Consider the following 24,324-nt stretch of genomic DNA (forward strand, 5'->3'; position numbering starts at 1 on the left):
ACGTGATCCCACAATCTTCGCGGTCTCCAGCCGCCGCTCCGCACTCCTTTTGGGTAGCCAGCCAGTCATGTGCGCCGCTGCCCTTGCCGCAGCCGCCGTGGCGGCGGCGGCCCCGCGCTCCGTGTACGGCTTCTCAGCGCGTCCGCTGGCCGGCGGGGAACCTATGAGCCTGGGTTCCCTGCGGGGCAAGGTGCTGCTCATCGAGAATGTGGCGTCGCTCTGAGGCACAACGGTCCGGGACTACACCCAGATGAACGAGCTGCAGCGGCGCCTCGGACCCCGGGGCCTGGTTGTGCTCGGCTTCCCGTGCAACCAGTTCGGGCATCAGGTACGCGGCGAGGGGCAGAGTGGGGTGGGCTTGCACCTGGGGTTGGGAGCGACGGCGAGACGGCCGCCGGGCAGGACAGCCGCAGACCCTGGCTGCAGAGAGACGGGCTGCTGGCGCTCGTCCCAGCTCGTCTCGGGTCTGCCTAGGGGTTGTACAGGAAAGGCAAGAGCTTGATGACTCATCGAGAAACCTCTCGGTTCGAACCTCTCGGTTTGCGGTTCGAACGTTTCCCCTCCCCTTGCGGGCCCGGATTCCAGTTTCTCTTCCCTCCCGCAGGAAAACGCTAAGAACGAAGAGATCCTGAATTCCCTCAAGTACGTTCGACCTGGCGGCGGGTTCGAGCCCAACTTCACGCTTTTTGAGAAGTGCGAGGTGAACGGCGCGCAGGCGCACCCCCTCTTCGCCTTCCTGCGGGAGTCTCTGCCTGCCCCCAGTGACGACACCACTGCGCTAATGACCGACCCCAAGTTCATCACCTGGTCCCCGGTGTGCCGCAACGACGTTGCCTGGAACTTTGAGAAGTTCCTAGTGGGCCCAGATGGTGTGCCTGTGCGCAGGTATAGCCGCCGCTTCCCAACCATCGATATCGAGCCTGACATCGAAGCCTTGCTGTCCCAGGGGCCCAGCTGTGCCTAGGCAACCCTCCTTTCCCTGCTGCTTGGCAGTCACAGCGCTGCCCTCTGGGGATTTCATCCATGATGGTGTTTCCTTGAAATCTGCATGGAGGAACGCCTGATTTCCAGGAAAGTCCCCTGAGCTGGGCTCTTCTTGTCCATCCCAGCGCCCCCTCCCTAACTAGGCTTCTCACTAATAAAGTGTTGGCCGTCAGCAGAATTGTGTGTTTGTCTTGGTCAGTTGGGGACACCTTCCTTAGTAACCTCAATGTCACAGGGCTGTGAGCTTAAGTCCCCGCCCCTTGGCCTTTGTTTTAGCCAAGCCTGAACTTCCTGTGCTTTTGTTTTCGGTGTGTGGAAAGCCTAACTCCTGTCCTAGTGTTTTTCCCTCTGCCAGGATATTCAGTAGGGCCATCCCAAGGTCCTCTTACAAAAGAAAGTCCTGATTCCAAAAAGAGGAAGACAAGTCAAGGGCTAACTATCTAATCACAGCAGTAGGCCTCCTTTCCAAATATTTGCTAGGCATGAAACAACATTCACAAAAAAAATAACACCATGAGTTCTCATTCAGAGTATGACTTCTCCAAGTGCCAGGCCCACCTGTTTTACACAATTGTAAGTCCATGCAATTTTACAGTTTGTTTTCCATTACTTGTTAGATCATTGCATGTTGCTACCCAGGTTTACTTAGTCTGCTCTGGTGCTCCCCATACTGGTTATTGCCTCTCATGTATTCAGAGTGAGAAGGATATACAACTGGCCCTTCTGAACATGCCCTGCATGGCACTTAGCAATTGGAATTGGACGATTAGGCTCAGGGTAGGGGCTTATCATGGGGGCCAGCTGCTGTTTCTCAGGTGTGGTTTGGGTCTAACCTCTCCCTCTCTTGGTTCTGCTGCCAATCTTTTGAGACAGACCTGGGGCCACTTCCTATTACAGTCCAGGGGACTCTTCAGCTTGGATGCAGCTTCTGCTTGGGCAGACAAGGATGCAGAAACACATTAGCAGTGTCACCCAGTCCAGAATATGGGCTCATCATTCAGTCCCGGACCATGTATTTTGTTGGCTGCCAGGAATGCAGTGATCAGGAAGGCAGAAAGGATATATAATTACTAAAAGCTTGTGTAGTTCTGAGGTAGTCCAGTGTACTTTGAGAATAAGAGAGCCTGGCTTACTAGGGAGGAGCATGCTTCCCTCCTGGAGGAAACAGCAGTGAAGCTGAAGAGAAGTCAAGAAGCAGCTGAGGAATGAACTGATGGAGGATGGACAGGCAAGGAGTATGGTGTGCAAGGGTCTGAAGTGGGAAGGGGCATCACTGACTGAATTGGACAACACAAGGACAAGCAGGTTTGGGGAGAAGAGTATGTGTTCAGATTCAGACATCTTGCATGAGACATCCAGGTGGAATATCTGGAGCAAGTAGTTAGGCTCAAAGAAGGAGTAGGGGTTTGAGACAAAGGCCTAGCAAAGGGGACAATAAGTAGCCATTGCAGGGTATGAGATCATCTGGGGGAGTGGCAAGAAATAAGTAGGGGTGGGGGGCAGGGAGGCCCAAGGCCTATTAATTCACTGTAACAGGCACAGTGGGAAGAACAAGAATGGAGCCAGACGTAAGAACGGATATTTCATAACGGTTGCTGGGGCAAGTGCTTGTGGATTGAACGTTCCTCAGCAAGTAGAGTTTCAAGGGGACAGATGGAGCTGAAGCCAGATAACCAAGTGTCCAAGATGTGTCAGGTCCTGTTCTACAATTGAGATATAGAGCCCCCAATAATCACCAAGGTACTTTTTTTTTTTAAGATTTTATTTATCCATCAGAGACACAGGCAGAGGGAGAAGCAGCAGGGAACCCCACATGGGACTTCATCCTGGGACTCCAGGATCACGCCCTGGGCCAAAGGCAGACGCAAAACTGCTGAACCACCCAGGTGTCCCATCAAAGTATTTGTTAAAACTTCTGTTCCATTGCCCACATCCAGACACTGCTTTGGAAAGTCTGGGAACTTAGGTTCCTACTCAGCTACCTACCAGCTGAACCTGAGTATAGACTCTGGTCCAACTCTTTCCCTTTCCTGTAAAGGGTCAGTGTGGCCCAGCCACATTCTCTGGTTAGGCTCCTAGATGGGAAACCGGGGCTTTCCAAACTAACTTCAACCTCTTCCCGCCCAAGCTGCCTGGTGACTCACTCTTACTCACCTACTTTTTTTTCCCTCTCAGTTTCATGCCTTGGGTTGCCAAAGAAAGGAACTTATATGAGTTCCCAATGTGGCTGCCCCTGGCTGGCATATCCTCCTAAGACTTCAAGCTGCCTGCTTCCCTTGACTTAAAGTCCTTTCCAACTCTCTCTTCTTCAGGAAGAATCAGAATAAAGCCAGTTAATGCTGCCTCTTCCTCCCCAAGAAACTGGGAATCTTCCCCCAAAACATATAAACACACACTCCTACAGACATTCCTTATCATTCAACCATGAAACCGCTACTGGCTCTGACCTGCACCCACGACACCCCATCGTGAATCAGCAGTTCAAATGAACAAGTAAAAGTGAAGGAATCCCAATGAGCCTGCCTGAGGTCCAAGTGTGTAGTTAAAATGGCTGCAGGACATTGCTTGATTCGGGAGTAGGCAACACCATTTAGGCCACAGGCTTTTTGTTTGTTTGTTTTTTTTAAAGATTTTATTTATTCATGAGAGACATAGAGAGAGAGAGGCAGAGACACAGGCAGAGAGATAAACAGGCTCCATGCAGGGAGCCGGACTTGGGACTCGATCCTGGACTCCAGGATCAAGCCCTGGGCCTAAGGGTGGCGCTAAACCGCTGAGCCGCCTGGACTGCCCTGCCACAGGCTTTCTGAGAAGAGAATGACCCGTTGTTGTTAGTTCAGAAGCTTTCATTTTTGCAGTTCTTCCAGAAATACTGGGTTTTCTTTTTGTTGTTGTTAAGATTTTTATTTATTGGGCAGCCTGGATAGCTCAACAGTTTAGTGCCGCCTTCAGCCCAGGGCCTGATCCTGGAGACCTGGGATGGAGTCCCATATCGGGCTCCCTACATGGAGCCTGCTTCTCCCTCTGCCTATGACTCTGCCTCTCTGTGTGTGTCTCTCATGAATAAATAAAAAAAATTTTTAAAGATTTTACTTTTTATTCATGAGAGACAGAGAGAGGCAGAGTCATAGGCAGAGGGAGAAGCAGGCTCCCTTGGGGAGCCTGATACAGGACTTGATTCCAGGATTCTGGGATCAGAACCGAGCCAAAGGCAGACGCTCAACCACTGAGCTACCCAGGCGTCCTTGTTTTTGTTTTTAAAGCATCAAACATGATAAAATTACATAGAAGTACATCAAATCACCACGATGTACACTTTATATATTTTACAATTTTATTGGTAAATTAAATCTCAATAAAACTGAAAAAATATCTGATAAAATTCAGATACATTTTTCACATTTAGCTCTTTATCAGATGACTTCCTGATTCTGTCTCAATGTAGTTCCACAAACATTTAAAATAGCTTATTGGGGCAGCCCAGGTGGCTCAGCGGTTTAGTGCTGCCTTCGGCCCAGGGTGTGGTCCTAGAGACCTGGGATCAAGTCCCGTGTCAGGCTCCCAGCGTGGAGCCTGCTTCTCCCTCTGTGTCTCTCTCTCTCTCTCATGAATAAATAAGTAAAATCTTCAAAAAATAAGAAAATTTAAAAACTAGCCTATTAAAAAAATTAAAATAGGGGTGCCTGGGTGGCTCAGCAAGTTAAGCGTCTGACTTGGGCTCAGGTCATGATCTCAGGGTCCTGGGATTGAGCCTCACATCTGGTTCCACACTCACAGGGAGTCTGCTTCTCTCCCTCTCCTTCATGTTCTCTCTGTTGGCAGATTTCTGTTATTTTACAATCAACAAATAGACTGGAAGAGCATGTTTTCACACATGGAGGTATGACATGGCTGGGATGGTACTAAAATAAAGCCCAGCTCCAGCTGGTCACACAAGTTATCAGACACATGCTTTGCATCAGGCTCTGCTGGAGTGGGAGCTGGGAGCACAAATAAGAGAAGTTCTTGCCTGAGGAGTAAGGGCTTGTGGAACCCGACCCTAACCCTGGAAGAACTAGAGAAGCAAACTCTAAGCCCCAACATCCTTAGCTTTGACCTCCCAAGGACAAATCAACTCGATTTTTTTTTAAAGATTTTATTTATTTATTCATGAGAGACACACAGAGAGGGAGAGAGGCAGAGACACAGGCAGAGGAAGAAGCAGGCTCCATACAGGGAGCCTGGCACGGGACTCAATCCCAGGACTGCAGGATCACGCCCTGCCGAAGGCGGCGCTAAACCGCTAAGCCACTGGGGCTGCCCTAAAATCTTTTTTAAAAAATGAAATGTACTTCTAGAAACTTTTACTTTTTCATAGTCCCCTGGTCAGGTTAAAGGAGCACAGACAAGAAGAAAACAAAAACATCCCCTGAAGAGACCTGTAATCAAAACCTCCCCAATATTTGTGAACACTGCCATGTGTACTCTGTCATTCCTGACCAAGTATGGACCAATGCTGACTTGAGAGGGCCAACTCCAGTTAGGTGTAGAGCAAGCCACAGTGCCAGCAAGGCAAGAACTTTATGATTTGGAACCAAATAAAGCTTAACATTCACACACCCAGACATTACAAACTCTCAATTAGGTCATCACAGTTCAAGATCAAGCAGTACATGACAAATAAGTCAAACCTGTTCCCTCTAGCTCTCTTCCTGCTTTCCTTCCTGTTCTTGTGGCCCAAGCTGCCATGGCAATGGGTGGGGTGTTCAGTTCTGAGGTTTGGCTGTGAGGCGGAGTATCCTACTAGGCCTACATCTTTCCTAGGCTAAAAGGCCCAAAGAGGACATGTCCCCAGTGCCAAAGTGTCTCCTGACCTGAATCATTCATTTCTTCCATAATCCACAGGTCACCCACAACAGCAGGAACACACAGGTAGATGTTCATTGTTTCTAATTCTCAATCTTTAACATTTTAATCAAACTCACTAGGGACGCCTGGGTGGCTAAGTGGTTGGGCATCTGCCTTCAGCTCAGGGTGTGATCCTGGGATCCGAGATCAAGCTCCACGTCGGGCTCCCTTCGAGGAGCCTGCTTCTCCCCCTGCCTGTGTATCTGCCTCTCTCTCTGTATCTCTCATGAATAAATGAATAAATCTTAAAAAAAAAAACCCTCACTAAAAGTGTTTTATTTTTTTAATTAATTTATTTTTTAAAGTTGTATTTATTTATTCATGAGAGACAGAGAGAGAGAGAGGCAGAGACAGGCAGAGAGAGAGAAGCAGGTTCCACACAGGGAGCCTGATCTGGGACTTGATACCGGGACTCCAGGATCACGCCCTGGGCCGAAGGCAGGCGCTAAACTGCTGAGCTACCCAGGGATCCCCTTAATTTATTTTTTAAAAAAGATTTTATTTATATATTCATGAGAGACACACAGAGAGAGGCAGAGACATAGGCAGAGGAAGAAGCAGAGCAGGCTTCCTGTGGGGAGCCTGATGCGGGACCCAATCCTAGGACTCGGGGATCACGACCCGAGTAGGAGGCAGATGCTCAACCACTGAGCCACCGAGGTGCCCCTAATTTAATTTTTAAGTTCTATTTATTTAAGTAATCTTTATAGCCAACATGGGGCTTGAACTCAGGACCCTGAGATCAAAAGTGACATGTTCTTCCAAATGAGCCAGCCAGGTACCCCATTAAAAACGTTTTAATACTTTGGAAGTAATTATTTTCTGACTACGACATTTTTCTTCCTCACATTTCGACTACTGGCACTTTGTGATCTTAGTATAAATTTTTTAGGAACTATCCATAATTAGAGCAAGATTTTTACAGTCATTTAATAGCACTGAAGAGATCCTGCCTTAAAAAGTTTTCATATTTATAATTAGGTTTTGGCCCCTTTTCTAGTGGTGCTGAGGACTTGTCCTACTTCCTTAAGACTCTGACCCATGCCATAAATGGTATAGGAGAAACTGCTAAAAAAAGAAGAGAGAAGTAGACACCCTGTAATGTAGGTTCTGAAGTCATGTCGATAACCCAGCTTTCTTTTTCCATAAATAACAGGGCTAAAGGTGGTGTTTCTCATTTAACAACATTTTTAACATTTTCAAATAACTTTCACAGAAGGGCACTCGGGTTGTCAAGGTCGGCTCCCCAGATGCAGAATTATCACGTGGTGGTAATTCTTATCTGCGGAGGATTAACTGCTATGAAGTTATTCAGTTATTCAAGACAGTTTTAATTCCAAATTTACTTTTCTTCTCCTAGCTACCCAACTCCCAAGAGGCCTGTGTTACCAGAGGGTACCTGAGGGGTGTCCCAGGTAGCGTGTATTCGATTCATGCTAATTTCAATTAGCCAAAACCCAGGATAAAAATAGTAAATCTGCTCAAATGGCCTACCACACCTTCACCTAGCCAGTGATCCCTCCTCCATCCCCAACACTGAACATGGCTCATCTGTTTCTCCTTCCTCATTGCCATCTCTCTAGTTAAAGGTTCCTAATAGGTCTCTTCTCAGCTTCAGCTAGTTTGTCTCTGATCCAAAACCTTTTACAATATCTGGGGGGCATTTATTTATTTTTATTTTTTTTTTAATTTATTTTTGATAGTCACAGAGAGAGAGAGAGAGGCAGAGACACAGGCAGAGGGAGAAGCAGGCTCCATGCACTGGGAGCCCGACGTGGGACTCGATCCCGGGTCTCCAGGATCGAGCCCTGGGCCAAAGGCAGGCGTTAAACCGCTGCGCCACCTAGGGATCCCCTATTTTTATTTTTTAAAGATTTTACTTATTTATTCATGAGAGACAGAGAGAGGCAGAGACATAGGCAGAGGGAAAAGCAGGCTTCTCTGTGGGTGAGCCTGATGTGGGACTCAATCCCAGGACCCTGGATCACAACCTGAGCCAAAGGCAGATGCTCAATCACTGACCCACCCCAGCATCCCTCTGTGAGCCATTTAAAGCAGAATATATGGCCTTTCTGGCCTCTGTTCTTTCCACTACTCTGTGCCCAGCTTAATTTCTTTTTTTTTTTTAAGATTTTATTTATTTATTCATAGACACAGAGAGAGAGAGAGGCAGAGACACAGGGAAAGGGAGAAGCAGGCTCCATGCAGGGAGCCTGATGTGGGACTTGATCCCGAGTCCCCAGGATCACACCCAAGGCTGCAGGTGGTGCCAAACCGCTGCGCCACCAGGGCTGCCCCCCAGCTTAATTTCTGATCCTTAATCTTTGGTTCTGCCCTACTTGTTCCAGAAATTGACTCCTGTAGTTTCCTTTCTTGTAACATGCACCTCCAATTTCTATGCTTCTTAAAGCCACACTCAAGGGGGCACCTGGGTGCTCAGGTTGTGATCCAGCAGGGCCTAGGATAGAGTCCTGCATCAGGCTCCCTGTGTGGAGCCTGTTCTGTCTCTGTGTGTCTCATGAATAAATAAAATCTTAAATAAAAATAAAACCACACTCAAATGCTACCAAGTCAAACTTGCCCTTTCACAACTCTAGGGGTCTACAGTCTTTGGTTCATACCCTTTCATGGCACTTACCCATACCATACAGTGCTTGATGCTGGGGTTATTTGTGGAAGATCTCTTCTCCATTAGTTTGAAATCAGGCACTGTGACATTTTTTTTGGGCAGGAACTGCTAGAAAATGAATCGTGACTCATCAAGGCCAGCTGCCCGGTCTCCCTCCTCTGGGCTTACTTCCCACTCCATGAGGTGAGCTGTGCTTTTTGTATGCAGTGGAAGACACATAGTGTTCAGGACACTGAATCTTGTTGCAGCAACAAATTATTATTATCATTACTTTTAAAGATTTTAATTATTTATTCATGAGAGACAGAGAAGCAGAGACACAGGCATTAGGAGAAGCAGGCTCCATGCACGGAGCCCGTTGAGGGACTCGATCCTCAGACTCCAGGATCACGCCCTGGGCCAAAGGCAGGTGCCAAACCACTTGACCACCCAGGCGTCCCTGTAGCAACAAATTAAGCAGCAACTTGGGCACCTAATGTGGAGAACACACCCAGATCTCTCCTTCTAACCTCGCTGCTATCGCCACTCAGCGGCTGCTTGTTTCCCTGATAAGGCAAGCAGCTAGCTGTGTGGAGGGCTTGGGTTATTCGGTCGTGGGCCATGATTCTGGCGTCTAGACTGTTTGAAAGGAGTGTTAATGACTAGACTACACCGTCGAGTCCCGGTCCCAAGGCGCAGGTATACCGGCACTCTCCAATATCCCTGCAGGGCCTCCAGGACCGGCACCCGGATCCCCCGTTTGTAAGGCTAAGGACTGGCCTAAGATCTCCAGCTCAAAGCAAGAAAAGCTAGTTCCAGGGCTTCTCGCACCTGGCCCTGGGTTTATCTAAAAAGCAGGCTAACACCGTGGGCCTGGACGGGGTGCCTGAGGGGTCAAGGGGACTGCGGTCAGGTGCCTAGAGATCGCCGGGCTCGACAAAGGGATGCAAGCCAGCACACCTCGCGGCCCCCACAGCGGCAGAAAGGGCCCGCACGTTTGCCAGTACCCACCTCCTCCTCCGGCCCCCTCCCGGCTCCGCCCCGCACCGGTGGGGAAGGGCCGCACGTGATAGAAAAGGCAGAAGCAGGCGAGCAGACGTTCCAGGCCGCGGCGCTAGGTGGGGCTTGGGTACGCGCGCGCGTGCGCGCGTGCGTGCGTGCGTGCGTGGGCGTGGCCCACAGCACGCCGTGCGCGAGGCGGATGTCCGGGCCGGCTGGGCCGGGGCGGCGGACGAGATGGCGGAAGGTGGAGGGTACCGTGAGCGGCCTGATGCGGAGACCCAGAAATCCGAGCTCGGGGCCTTGATGAGGACCACGCTCCAACGAGGGGCGCAGTGGTGAGCACCGGGCCCGCCTTTCCGCCGCCCAGACCCAGAGGCAGGGGCTCTGGCCCTTAGGCCAGACCTCTCTTTCCCGGCTTGGATAGGGGCCGGGTGGGGGCGGTGTTAGTGACCCTGAGAGGGTGTCCTGAACCTTGTCTCTCAGAAGAGGACCCGTAGAAGCACCTCAGGGAAAGTGTGAGGGTTATCCTGGCCCTTTCGGAGCCCCAGAGGGCGGACCCGGTGGGGGGTAGGGGCCACAGGGTAGGGGGAAGGGGCGTGCTCACGGGGACCTTCAGGATGGGAAGAGCCCCTTTACCTTCGAGGACTCTCTGTGTGACCTTGAGGGAAGGCGACCACACCTCCCAGACCTCGGTACCTTACTATTAAAGCCAGGGTAGCAGTATTTGGCATCCCCACGTTATGGGTTGAGAAGAACATCAGAAGTAGATACTTTTGTAACTTGTAAATTCTCGAATAGATGTCAAGGTTAGAAGTTGAACAAATGTTTGAAAGCTCCGGGTTACTTTGGTAGCAAGTGTCAAAAATAATTGTGGCAGCAGCGTTTCAGTGTGGGGGAGGAGGATAGCTTAGAGCCTAGATAAGAAGATGAAAAGTCCATGGTTTAGAAGAGCAAATCTGAGACAGTAGGCTTCTTAATAAATTAGTAGAAGGGACAGTTCTTCCACTAGTGAAGAGATTCCTGGGTGATATTATCGTGTGGGAGTAGAAAGCTAAGGCTTAGATTTGCATTGGATATGATTGAACATCGAATCTTTAAGAAATTAGGTGGTGTTTATGCTACTTAAGGTAATTGAGCAGGAAAAGGGAAACATTTGGATTAGGAGGAATTCAGATAGGTCTGTACAGCAGGGCAAGCAGAAGTTATCCTGCTTCGGAGTGATAGATGAAGAATATGTGGCAAGATCAGAGAGAGGATGTTTCAGATAGTCTAGGTCACACTAAAAGTGGGGTTATTGTTCAAGGGGTTTAGAGGGAGGAACACCTGGGTGTTTCAGCGGTTGAGCATCTGCCTTTGGCTCAGGGTGAAATCCTGTAGACGCGGGATGGAGTCCCACATCAGGCTCCGTGCATGGAGCCTGCTTCTCCCTCTGCCTGTGTCTCTGCCTCTCTTTCTCTGTCTCTCACGAATAAATGAAATCTTTAAAAAAAAAAAAAAAAGTGGGGGGGTTTGGAGGGAAAAGAGCATTTTTTTAAAAAGATTTTATTTATTTCTTAGAGCGAGGCAGAGACACAGGCAGAGAGAGAAGCAGGCTCCGCCCACACAGGGAGCCTAATGTAGGACTCGATTCCAGATCCCAGGATCATGCCCTGAACCAAAGGCAGATGCTCAATCACTGAGCCACCTAGGCGTCCAGGAAAGGAGCATTTTAAAGATTTGGGTGTATATATAGATCCTTGTGGCTTTTGGGAAGCTACCTGATCGCTTAGGTTTGTTTTTTATAAAACCTAAAGGACTTGGGATACCTGAGTGGCTCAATCAGTTTTAAGCTCCTTGCTTCACCTCAGGTCATGATCCTAGGGTCCTGGGATCATCCCTGCATCAGGCTCCCTGTTCAGCAGGGAGTCTGCCTCTCCCTCCTCCCCTCCCCCTGCTTGTGATCTCTCAAGTGCTCTCTCTCTCTCTTTTTAATTTTTTTTAATTAATTTATTTATTATAGTCTCACACACACACAGAGAGAGAGAGAGAGAGAGAAAGAGAAAGAGGCAGAGACATAGGCAGAGGGAGAAGCAGGCTCCATGCACCAGGAACCCGACGTGGGATTCGATCCCGGGTCTCCAGGATCGCGCCCTGGGCCAAAGGCAGGCGCTAAACCGCTGCGCCACCCAGGGATCCCTCAAGTGCTCTCTCTTAAATGAATAGATAGACAAAATCTTTAAAAACAAAAAAAAAAACCTTGAAGGATTCACCAATATGATTGTTGTGCTTTTTTCCCCCCACAAAGATTTACTCCTCCTCTCTTAATTGTAAAACATCATAGTGATACTTTTTAAAAAGTTTTTCATAGTGATACTTTTAAAAGTTAACTGTCCTAGACAAGAACTTCTATAAAGATCATTTGAAAAAAAAAAAAGATCATTTGAAATTACTGAATTACTCATTAGTGAACAGGAATTTACTCATAGGAGGACTTCATTTAAATAAGCTTGAATCCAATAATTTCCTTTCATTTATTCATTTATTTATTTATTCTTTTTTTTTTTTTTAAAGTAGATTCCATACCCAGTTGTAGAGTGCTGTGTAGGGCTTGAATTCACAACTCTGAGATCAGGACTTGATTTGAGACCAAGAATTGGATGCTTAAGCAACTGAGCCACCTGAGCACCTCTCATTCTTTTCTTTTTCTTTCTTTCTTTTTTTTTTTTTTAAGACTTTATTTATTCATGAGACAGAGAGAGAGGCAGGTTCCATGCAGGAAGTCTGACGTGGGACTCTATTCCAGGTCTCTAGGATCACACCCTGGCCTGAAGGCAGTATAAACCGCTGAGCCACTTGGGCTGCCTGAAAGTGTGTTTTTAAATGGGAATTGTGTGTTCTCCAGGTGGAAAGACCATAAAAAAATTTAAAGGAGCAACTGCAGAAACTCAGAACCTCAGTTTTTCTGGCATAGTAAATTTTTATCTCTGTCTAGGTATCTTATTGACAGCCGGTGGTTCAAGCAGTGGAAGAAGTATGTGGGTTTCGACAGCTGGGATATGTACAATGTGGGTGAACACAATCTGTTTCCTGGCCCGATAGATAACTCTGGACTCTTCTCAGGTATATTATCCTATTGCTTTTCTAAGTGAAATAACCACCTAAGCAGTGGCCTGAGGTCATATTTATCATTAACATGAAGTTGTGAACCTAGCTTTCCTACTGTGATGGATTAGAAACAAGTGTCCTTGATTTGCGTCAACAGCAGAAATCTTTGTAGACCCTCAGGGAGAAGTTAAACTATTTTTCCCCAAACTTAACTGCTTCAGGCAGAAGCATGCTTCTAACATTTTTCTTTTGCAAATTAGTTTTGCTAGAGATGTCAGATTTTATATTAATTAGATGTGGAATGGAAAGAAGATATCATTTTGAAATTGCATCTGGAATCTGAAATTTGGGTACTATAATTTTTTGTGTTATCTTTTTAGTGGAACAAATTGCACACCTGTCTACATCCATCAAGCATTCCCATGATAGTAGTTTGTCATAGGAGTAGTGTGAAGAGAGGTGGAAGGTAGAGTTATTAACACCGTCAGCTCGCATTGGAAGAAGTGATTGAAAAAATTAGCATGACATACCAGAGCTGGGCTAGTACATAGCTAAGATGCATAGATGTAGATTCATAGATAAGACAATTGATCTTTCCTGGGCTGTGTTTTGCCTAGCTTTAGACTCCCTTGCAAGCAGGACAGAGCTGATCTATTGATTGCACCCAAGGCGGGGAGTAGGAAGGCAGACAATGTATGAGGCTTGATCCAAGTACTTAACGCTAACCTGGGCGTTTTTAAAAAATGAGCAGTTCTTCAAATCAGACTTGTTTTAGGGGAGGTCTTAGTGGCATAGTAATTCATGTGCTTTGTTTCCTGATGATGTAGTTCAGATGGTGTCATCACATCATGAAGTTGGCCTGAGGGAGCATGGGATTGTGTGTACATTCTCCCCCCACCCCCTTTATTTTTTTAAGTAACCTCTAACCCACTGTGAGGCTTGAACTCATGACCCTGAGATCAGGAGTTCCATGCTCTACTGACTGAGCCAGGCAGGTGCTCCTCTTTTTTTTTTTTTTTTTTTTAAATGACAGATTTCTTAATGCTTTTAAGAATACTAGTGATGTGAATTCTAGGGCTAGAGGGGCTCTGTGAAATCATTTTGCATGACCTTCAGGTGAGGGCAAGCATTTCTTCCATGGTCCTCCATTTTTATGTCATTTGGCTATGGCTTGAAACATTTACTGTGTGCTTAGGAGGTGAGAAGTGCATTCTGTTCAGACCCTGCTTGGAACGTTGACAGTGCAGGAATGACCTATCTTTGGTGAGATAGGTTACCCCCTTAGTTCCCAGACTCAGTCCCCTGTCCCAGTCAGGCTGCCTTTCACCTAGGGAATGGAAGTGGCTGGATGGGACTCTTGAAAGTGTAGGAAGGATAGGGTACAGCATGCCCTTGCTTATGTTGGTCTGCAGAGCACCCTTCTTTCCACCTCTGTACCTGCTGTATATCAGATGGAATCCCTGTGTGTAGGCCAAGCTGTGCTCTCACTTTCCCCCCCTTTATTTGCCTCTGTTGAAGAAATTTGCAGAGACTAAATCCTCATTCTCAAACCTTTGTGTGATTTTGAGCATGATGCCTTTAGACTGATCTTGTTTCAAGTGAAAATAGTAAACTTCATTGGGAATTCTCAGTCATGTTTCCTGTATTTGTACTGAGTCTGGAAGAGTGACGTGGGTGAAAATCATCACAGAGCCTTAAAGAGGAATATGCCCCATGGAAATGATGCACTTGGTGTTGGTGGTGCTGAGAGATGCATGTCCCTTTCCCACATTTAAAGGTTTCTAGCCACTGCTTGACACTGTGTGTAATGCCAGATCTGCATAGTGCTTATTGTTAGAAATGAAGAAGAGTATCTCCCTAGGTTAGATAAGAAGTGAATAACTTCTGTGGGTTTTAATTTATAAATCAGAGAAAAGTTTGGAATTAGGTGTCAATTTTGTCAAGCAGAATGATACCAGGGGATCATCCTTTTATTGCTCACCAAAAAAGGCCTGGTTTATTGGTGTTAATAATCATGCCAGAGCTGCTGTGGAAAGTGGTTGGCTCATCAATGAAAAGGATCCATCCATTTTTTATCATTATTATTATTATTTTTAAAGATTTTATTTATTTATTCACGAGAGAGGCGGGCAGAGACACGGGCAGAGGGAGAAGCAGGCTCCATGCAGGGAGCCCAACCCGGGACTGGATCCTGGGACTCCAGGATTATGCCCTGGGCCAAAGGCAGGAGCTAAACTGCTGAGCCACCCAGGGATCCCCTGTGATTATTATGATTATTATTATTATGATAAAATACACATCACTTAGAATTTATCATCTTAACGATTTTTAAGTGTATATAGTATTAAGTATATTCACATTTATTTGCAACCAATCTTGAGGACATTTTCATGTTGCAGAACTGAAACTCCATACCCATTAAACAATAGCTCCCAATCTCCTTCCCTCTGAGCCCCTGGAGCCACCATTCTACTTTCTGTGTCTGAATCTCACTATTCTAGATAACCTCTTTTAAGTGGAGTCATTCAGTGTGTTTTTCTGTGACTGCCTTATGTTATTTAGTATCATATTCTTGGGTTCATCCTCATAGCATGTGTCAGGATTTCCTTCCATTTAAAGTTTGAATAGTATTCCACTGTAGTTGTATACCCCATCATAATTATCTGTTCATCCAACTCACCTTGGTATTCCTGTCCTCTGCTGCTATTTGACGTCTTTCCTATTCTCCCCGGAAATGAAAAAGGCAGAGGCGGATCAGATCCGAAACTTGGCTCTAAGGAAGGGCAGAAGAGCTGATGGGATAAAGTATAAATTGATGGGGGGGCAAGGGGGCATGTGGGACTGGAAGCCCCAGTCACCTTGTGAATGCTATTTATGATTTTGGTTTTGTTTTGCTTGTGTATATTTGCTTTTGTTTTGCTTGTGTGTGTGTGTGTGTGTGTGTGTATATGTATGTATTTATTTATTATTTATTTTTGTTAAAGATTTTACTTATTCATGAGACACAGAGAGAGGGACAGAGACACAGGCAGAGGGAGACGCAGGCTCCATGCAGGGAGCCTGATAATGGGACTCAGTCCCAGGACCCTAGGGTCACAACCTGAGCCAAAGACAGATGCGCAACTACTGAGCCACCCAGGCATCGCTGGTTTTGGTTTTTAACATCCTATGCCTTGAGTTACAGATGAGGGGCACTGTTGTGCATACTTTTGCTTTCCCACTTTTGTGGCTTGCGCTACGGCAGGAGTGGGTGTTGATTGGCACAGGGAGGCTCCATTGATGGGAGATGATGGTTGAGTCTTCTTTTGATCCAGTTCCTTGGTCCTCAGTTGAGGGAGTGTGTATAAGATTGTGGATGTCCACTTCTGACTTCTACTAGTTATGCTTCCTGCCTGTGGTGCATGTGAGGTTGATGTTTAGCACGTTAGGGTCTTAAAGACATCTCCCTCTGTAAGGGGTTGTCCAGCTGGGTTTTGACTTGGGACTGTGGGAAACTAAGAATACTGAATGACTCTTGATAAAATAAAATTAACTTCAATGATGTGTTTGTTGCTTTCTTAGTAAATCAGAAGATGATACTTGTCTTCGGTGAAGTTTCAGTAAGCAGAGTATTATGTTAAATATTCATATTTAAAGTTTTCATTGTGGATTGGGGAAGCACGTTGAATATGTAAATAGGTGTTTTTTATTCTGCGTACTCCACTTCATTATAGAAGAAAAACCCGTTTCTCTGAGGGCATGGCTGAAGACAGTTGCCAGGTCTGCTCTGCGTTATGACCAGTGACAGAATTTTGTAATTTTGTAACTGTTTCTATAATAATTTTCTTGTTTCTGAAAAGTACATAAGAATTCTGTTAAACATTTCTTGGAAGAAGATGAATGAATTATGAGGTGTTTTGTTTTGTTTTGTTTTCAGATCCCGAGAGTCAGACATTGAAAGAACATTTAATTGATGAATTGGACTATGTATTGGTCCCAACCGAGGCCTGGAATAAATTACTAAACTGGTATGGCTGTGTAGAAGGCCAGCAGCCCATTGTCAGAAAAGTGAGTATGCAGATTATCCCAGCAGCTGGTCAATGTTTGTGAATGCTCCTTGGGGACACCAGTATTGGTTTTCCGGGGTACTGGATGTACCTAAGGGGTTGAATAGATGTGTTTGAGGCCTTGTTTTTGATTCTCTTTAGGGAATTGTGGTCATGAGTGTGGTGAGTAAGGCTGCTCACCTGGGATGTTACAGTGATTGGCCTCCAAACATCAGAGCTGCCCAATGGCTTGGGGATGTGTCCAGCAGTGCCATGAGAGCACTTTCTGGAAGGCTGTATAAGAGAAAGTTTATTTGGGGTCATACAGACATACAGTAATGTACTGCTTCATTTATCTTACAACTTTTCTGAGACTACTTTTTTCTCTGTGCTTATGAGTCTTTGGCCACACTGTTGAATATCTCAAAAAGCAGATGGTTATAAGCCAGAGAAGAATAGCCTTCTGAGGGAAAGTGGCCCGTGGGATAGAAACCCAGATTCTTCACCCTTTTGGTAAATGGGACTTTGGAGAAGACCACCAGTCCTGACTCCCATAGTCATTTGCTTGCTTGTCCTACCAGAGGGGAAATCACAGGAGCCCACATGCCTGCTAATAGGTAGACATTGGGTAAATTTCTCACTCTTACTGGTATGTAGTTCCCCTTCTCAGAGTAGGAAAGAGCTGCAGTTCTGAGGCCATGCTTCTAAGAGTCATTGTTTGGGGCTGGAACTACCTACTTTCTCCAACTGTAAACCTGGGCCCCTGAGGGGGGTTAGGGATCAAAAAGTTGGGGGTGTGCGGTCTCCTTCAGATGTCCCCTGATGCCCATAGTGCTGCCATATGGTGAGTGTTCTGCTACCACAGGGATTTAGCTACATTCTCTAGTTCTCTCTTTCAACAAACCCTGCAAGAGAGATATCACGATCCCAACTTAGAGATGAACAGTGCTTTCTCTGTGGTGCAGTGTTCTAGCTAGCTCTGTTTCCATCCTTCCTCATGAGTGGAAAGAAGATTTTAAACTCCTAGGACAGATGCTCGTGGCTTTAAAAATCTGTCCTTCTGATCCCCTGATCACTTAGGGAAGCTGATTTTTTTTTTTAAAGATTTTATTTATTTATACATGAGGGAGACACACATAGAGAGAGAGGCAGAGGGAGAAGCAGACTCCATGCAGGGAGCCCAATGCGGGACTCAATCCCAGGACTCCAGGATCATGCCCTGGGCCGAAGGCAGGCACTAAACCGCTGAGCCACCCAGGGATCCCTGGGAAACTGATTATTGTGTGGATTCTGCCTCTTAGCACTGATGAAAACTATCATTTCCAAGACTGCCTGGTATGGAACCACTACTTCACCTGTGCCTCTTGTTTGCAGGTTGTGGAGCACGGCCTGTTTGTCAAGCATTGCAAGGTAGAGGTGTATTTGCTGGAACTGAAGCTCTGTGAGAATAGCAACCCCACCAATGTGCTGAGTTGCCATTTCAGCAAGGCAGACACCATCGGTGAGTAGCTTGGCTGGGGTCCTGAATATCTGGGGGTAGAGTGCAGAGCACCATAGCTGATGGGAAGGAAGCTGAGCACCCCCTCCAGAATTGTTATCCACAGTCTCAGGTTGTGGTTATCAATCCTGACCTGGTTCTTGTGGATAGCTAAGCCTGGGAATCATGTTTTATAGAACGTTGGGTGTGCTCCTACCTGTTTGACATGGTGATAAAGATGAGGAAATGCAGATTCAGAGAGGTTACAGTAACTTAGAGAAAATGTCAGGGCTGGTATTTGAAACCACATGTATCTTAACCTGGAAGATAAGCTTTCTTACCTTTCTGCATTGCTTATATGTTATAAATGGGACCCACTTCATCAAAGAAGGAGAAACATAGGGAAAATTTCTAGGTATGTGAATGAAGGAGGATGCCTGTGGAAGATGTGTGGCCTTAGGAATCACTGAGGGGCTGAGGTTAGTCAGAACTGTTGGTCCAAAGCACCCTGTGACCATCCAAACAGGAAGGAGGATGAGCATTAGCTTGCTATAGCTGGTTTTAGCCTTGTGTCTAGAGAAAACCCTGAGTGATCTTTCTGCCTGTCCCCAGCAACCATCGAGAAGGAGATGCGGAAGCTGTTCAACATCCCTGCTGAGCGTGAAACACGGCTGTGGAACAAATACATGAGTAATACCTACGAGCAGCTCAGCAAGCTAGACAACACTGTCCAGGATGCCGGGCTCTACCAGGGTCAGGTAGGATGGCTCAGGCCACACCCAGCAGGGAGCTCTGCCAGAGTCTGTGGCCAGATAGCTTCTGGTTCTGAGCTCGTCAGCAGTGAGGTCCTTTGCATATTCCTTACATGGTTTCCCCTTTCACTTAGGTGCTAGTAATTGAGCCCCAAAATGAAGATGGCACATGGCCGAGACAGACCTTGCAGTCAAAGTAAGTGAACTTTTTCTTGGCTTGTGGCTGGGCACACAGGTGTAAGAGACACTATTTCCTAAGGCTTTTACTTGTGCTATGAAAAAATTTTCAGATTGAGATGAAGAAACTTTCCATTTCATATCCAGAGTCTGTGATATTGGCCTCAGTAAGCATCTGGGAAGCTGTCTGAGGAAAGCTGTAAGGGTTTGTGAACACTGTGGTGAGCCTCTCCTTATTGAGAATGAAAGAAGGAAGAGAAGGGTCACAGATCCGGGAATGCTCCTCTGCTAAGAGGTGGCTTTGTTTTTGCCAGGGGCTTTTATTTTCTCCACCTGTGGTTAGAGGCTTAGCTGGAAAAGAAGAGGGCTCAAGCATGGGTCCTGTGTGACTTAAAGTTTGATTCAACCCCCTTTTTACCCACAGGCCTCTTACTCATTACTGCTCTTTCCACTTACTGGGGCAATTATTCTGCTGTTAAACTGTGCCCTCAGGCACCTCTATCTCAGGAGAGGTTTGTGTGCGGTGTGGAATTGTGCATGTCCTGAGAAGGGGATGGAAGAAGTGATGAGTTTTTCTTAACAGTATAAGGTGGGAGAATTGTGTCTGTTATGATAGTTATGGGTACGGTGCTGGTCTTGGCTCTCTTCCTTCAGTCAGGTCTTGGACAGTAAGTGATAGTGTTGGGCTTGTAGCTCTGTGGAAAATCATGAAAGATACAGGCACTCTCTTGAGAAACACTCCAGAAGATACAACATTTTGCCAACAATCTCATGGGTTTTACAGATAATCTGAAGCCTAGCCATGGACTCTAGTTTTAGAAACCCTTGTCACCAGTTCCTAACAAGATGACAAATAGCTGTGGTAGGCCAAATAATGCCCCCCTCCTTGTCCAAGTCCTAATCCCCAGAACCTGTGAATACGTTAGGTTACATGGCAAAAGTGATTAAGGTGTAGTTAAGGGTCTTGACATGGGAAGATTATCCTGGATTATCTGGATGGGCCCAGTGTAATCACAGGGTGATTGGGGAAGACAGAGAGAAGGAGATGTGGGGACAGAAGCAGAGTCTAGTGATGAAATGCAAGAAAGACTTCACTGGATGACGACCTTAGTTTTGTTGGGTGCAAGGAACTCAGGTATTTATTAAATCATCCTGATGAACACCTTCAAAATCAACTGGAGATCTAAGAAAAGAATAGCTGCAAATCTACAAATAAAACAGTGACTGCTTTATACAAGGTAGGAGGTGCAGAGAAGTGAATCTGAGGCGATATATGGGAAGATAAACCGCAGAGGGAGGGAGCCTTTGTAAACTGGCTACCAGAAAGTATTAGAACAGTGGGGCACAAAATCAGAACTTTTAGAAATCTGTTCCCTTGAGGCAAGTCCCTGTCTGAAAGGCACTCAGGTGGGAAAGTGGAGCGGGATCCCAGATGGGACAGTGTTGTCTCAGGATTCCTAGGGTCAGAGGAAGACCAGGTGTGCCCAAGTGTGGCAGGGTTCCCAGGCATCTGGAGTGGGGAAGCCAGCTGCAATCAGTGAGCCTACTCCTGGGACTTGTGCCATAAACCGCAAACTGTTCTCTGAGCAGGGGCCCAGTGAGCTGCAGGACCAGTGCTACACACACACACACACACACACACACACACACACACAAAATCACACACAATGCCTGCCGCAAGAGTCTGCAAGGTCTGGAGACTTGAAGAGGGGTCATGTGCCTAAGACAGAAATGCTCAGTCACAGGCTAGGTGAGCGCAGAGTGCTGATAGAAACCAGAGAGACGGGTGATTGACTGATTTTCCTTGAGGGTACACTGAAGAGTTGGGGCAGGGTACAAGTTTTGGCTTTGGGGCTGGAAATTGGGAGGCTGCCATTTTCATTCTCATCCTCTAAAGCAGTGTGGAAAGGCTTCAGGGAACAAAAGCCACATAGAGCAATCCTGAGCTCTTACTTAGCCTGACCCCCAGGCAAGGGTGGTACAGTTCTGCCTGGGGCAGACACCTGATAATCAGCACATCAGGCCCCTCCCTCAGAAGATCAGCAAGAATATCCACCTAGGACTAAGTTTATTGATCATCGAGAACTGCAAAACTCCACACTAGGGGAAAAAAATATATATTTTTTTTAATTTTTATTTATTTATGATAGTCACACAGAGAGAGAGAGAGAGAGAGGCAGAGACACAGGCAGAGGGAGAAGCAGGCTCCATGCACCGGGAGCCCGACGTGGGATTTGATCCTGGGTCTCCAGGATTGCGCCCTGGGCCAAAGGCAGGCGCTAAACCGCTGCGCCACCCAGGGATCCTTAGGGGAAAATAGTATATAGAATTCATGGGCTTTTTTCTCATGATTTGTTAGTCTTTCAATTTTAAGTTTTTTCTCATTCCTTTTCAATCGATTTCTTATTTTATCAACTTTTTTTAAGTCTTAATTTTCATTTTTACAGTTACTTTTTATCCTTTCTTTGTTTTTCATTTTATGTTTGTATATATATGTTTTTCTTCCTTTATAATTTTGAGCTGCAGTTTCTTCTAACAGGCCAAAATACACCCAGGATATAGTGTATTACTTTGTCCTGTTTATCTGTCTATGGATTCTTTTTTTGTGTCTTTTAATTTTCATTTTTACAGTTATATTTTTTCCTTTCATGGTATTTAATTTTATTTTTGTACATATATAAGGGTTTTTTGTTTTGTTTTGTTTTTACAATTTTGGAATCTAGTTGTCTAACAGACACAGGGTCCAGTGTATTGCTCTGTTTATATTCTGTCTTTTGAAAAATTTATTTATGTATTTTAGGTTTGGGGTCTCTTCTGATTTAGTGTATGTTTTTCTCTGGGGTGGTTGTTGCCATTTTAGTATTTTGTTCTCGTTCATTTATTCTTTGGACAGAATGACAAGACGGGAAACTCACCTCAAAAAGAACAAGAGGCAGTACTGATTGCTAAGGATCTAATCAGTATGGATATAAGTAAGATGCCAAAACCAGAGTTCAGAATAACGATTATAAAGCTACTAGCTGGGCTTGAAAAAAGCATAGAAGACTCTAGAGAATTCCTTTTTGAAGAAATACAGGAAATAAAATCTAATGAAGTTGAAATAAAAAAGGCTGTTAATGATATGCAATAAAAATGGAGGCTCTAACTGCTAGGATAAATGAGGCAGAAGAGAGAATTAGTGATAAAGAAGGCAGAATTTTAGAGAATAGAGAAGCTGAGAAAAAGAATTACTGGATCTCGAAGGAAGAATTTGAGAGATAATGCTAAACAATTTAGAATGATTGGGATCCCAGAAAAAGAAGAAAGAGGGGGGCAGAAGTATATTGGAGCAAATTATAGTGGAGAATTTCCCTAAACTGGGGAAGGAAACATGCATTCAAGTCCAGGAGGCACAGAGAACCCCCCTCAAATCAGTAACAATAGGTCAGCACTCTGACATATAATACTGAAGCTTGTAAATCTCTGAGACAAAGAAAAATTCCTGAAAGCAGTTCAGGACAAAAGATTGGTAACCTACAAGGATAGAAACATTTGACTTTCAGTAGACCTACTCAGAGACCTGGCAGGCCAGAAAGGACTAGCATCATTTATTTTGGGTGCTAAATGAGAAGAATAAGCAGCCAAGGATACTTTATCCAACAAGGCTGTAATTCAAAATAGAAGGAGAGGTAAAAAGCTTTCAGGACAAACAGAAATTAAAATAATTTGAGATCACTAAACCAGTCCTGCAAGAAATATTAAAGGGGGTCCTTTAATCAAAGAGAGAACCCAAAAGTAATAGAGACCAGAATGGAACAGTAACAATATACATTAATAGTGAGTTTACATGCAATATAGTGTCACTCAATTCTTTCAGTAGTTACTCTGAATGTAAATGGGCTAAATTCCCCAATCAGAAGACACAAGGTATCAGATTGGATAAAAATGGAAGACCCATGGATCTGCTGACTGCAAGACACTCACTTTAGACACAAAGACAAAAAAAACAAAACAAAACAAAACAAAAAAAACCCAAAGACACCTCCAGATTGAAATTGAGGGGGTGGAGAACCATTTAGCATGCTAATGGACATCAAAAGAAAGCTGTGGTGGCAATCCTTACATCAGACAAATTAGATTTTAAACCAAAGACTGTAATAAGAAATAAGGAAGGACACTGTATCATAATTGAAGAGTCTATCCAACCAGAATATCTAACAATTGTAAATATTTATGCCCCTAACATGGGAGCAGCCAGTTTTGTAAACCAATTAATAACAAAACTAAAGAAACATTGTTAATACAATAATAGTAGGGGACTTTAGCACTCTATTCTCTGCAGTGGACAGATCATCTAAGCAGGTCAATAAGGAGACAAATGCTTTGAATGACACACTGGACCAGATGGACTTCACAGATATATTCATAGCATTCCATTGTAAAGCAGCAGAATACATATTTGTCTCAAGTGCACGTAGAACACTTTGCAGAATAGATCACATACTGGGTCACAACTCAGATCTCAACTGGTACCAAAAGACTGGAATCATTCCCTGAATATTTTCAGACCACAATGCTCTGAAAGCGGAACTCAATCACAAGAAATTTGGAAAGAAACACATGGAGGTTAAAGAACATCCTACTAAAGAATGAATTTGTCAACTAGGAAATTAAATAAGAATTTTAAAAATTCATGGAAACATGAAAATGAAAACACAGCTGTTAAAAACCTTTGGGATGCAACAAAGGTGGTCCTAAAAGGGAAGTGTATTATAATATAAGCCTGTTTCATGAAACAAGAAAGGTCTCAAATACACATCATAGCCTTACACCTAAAGGAGTTGCAGAAAGGACAATAAATAAAGCCTAAACCCATCAGGAGACGAGAATAAAGATTAGAGCAGAAGTCAACAAAATAGAAACCGAAAGAATAGAACAGATCAACGAAACTAGGAGCTGGTTCTTTTTTTTTTTTTTTTCCCAAAGATTTTATTTATTCATAGAGACAGAGAGAGAGGCAGAGACACAGGCAGAGGGAGAAGCAGGCATCATACAGAGAGCCTGACGTGGGACTTGATCCAGGGTCTCCAGGCTCACGCCCTGGGCTGTAGGCGGCGCCAAACCACTGCGCCACCGGGGCTGCCCGGAGCTGGTTCTAAGAAATAATAAGATCAATAAGCCCTGGCCACAGGATCCCTGGGTGGCGCAGCGGTTTGGCACCTGCCTTTGGCCCAGGGCGCGATCCTGGAGACCCGGGATCGAATCCCACGTCGGGCTCCCGGTGCATGGAGCCTGATTCTCCCTCTGCCTGTGACTCTGCCTCTCTGTCTCTCTCTGTGTGACTATCAT

At 45.4% G+C, this 24,324-nt stretch overlaps 2 protein-coding genes across 5 annotated transcripts in view; both read left to right on the plus strand.

Moving 5' to 3' along the window:
- Positions 1-3: 3 nt before the first annotated feature.
- Positions 4-1,162, plus strand: GPX1 (glutathione peroxidase 1). The gene is made up of 2 exons (XM_055342684.1): positions 4-328; positions 605-1,162. Exons 1-2 carry the CDS (start codon positions 68-70, stop codon positions 962-964), a joined length of 621 nt encoding a protein of 206 aa, XP_055198659.1. The 5' UTR covers positions 4-67; the 3' UTR covers positions 965-1,162.
- An 8,526-nt stretch (positions 1,163-9,688) lies between these two features.
- The window catches only part of USP4 (ubiquitin specific peptidase 4), a 53,754-nt gene continuing 39,118 nt past the window's right edge, over positions 9,689-24,324 (plus strand). For all 4 annotated transcript variants that reach the window (XM_055343653.1, XM_055343654.1, XM_055343655.1 and 1 more), the window contains exons 1-6: positions 9,689-9,816; positions 12,453-12,580; positions 16,482-16,612; positions 17,965-18,091; positions 18,680-18,825; positions 18,954-19,015. In XM_055343653.1, coding sequence (XP_055199628.1) covers positions 9,716-9,816; positions 12,453-12,580; positions 16,482-16,612; positions 17,965-18,091; positions 18,680-18,825; positions 18,954-19,015 — 695 coding nt within the window. In that variant the 5' untranslated portion in view covers positions 9,689-9,715. The remainder of the gene's footprint in view (positions 9,817-12,452; positions 12,581-16,481; positions 16,613-17,964; positions 18,092-18,679; positions 18,826-18,953; positions 19,016-24,324) is intronic.

Source organism: Nyctereutes procyonoides, unplaced genomic scaffold, assembly GCF_905146905.1.
Source record: "Nyctereutes procyonoides isolate TBG_1078 unplaced genomic scaffold, NYPRO_anot_genome, whole genome shotgun sequence".
Lineage (NCBI taxonomy): Eukaryota > Metazoa > Chordata > Mammalia > Carnivora > Canidae > Nyctereutes > Nyctereutes procyonoides.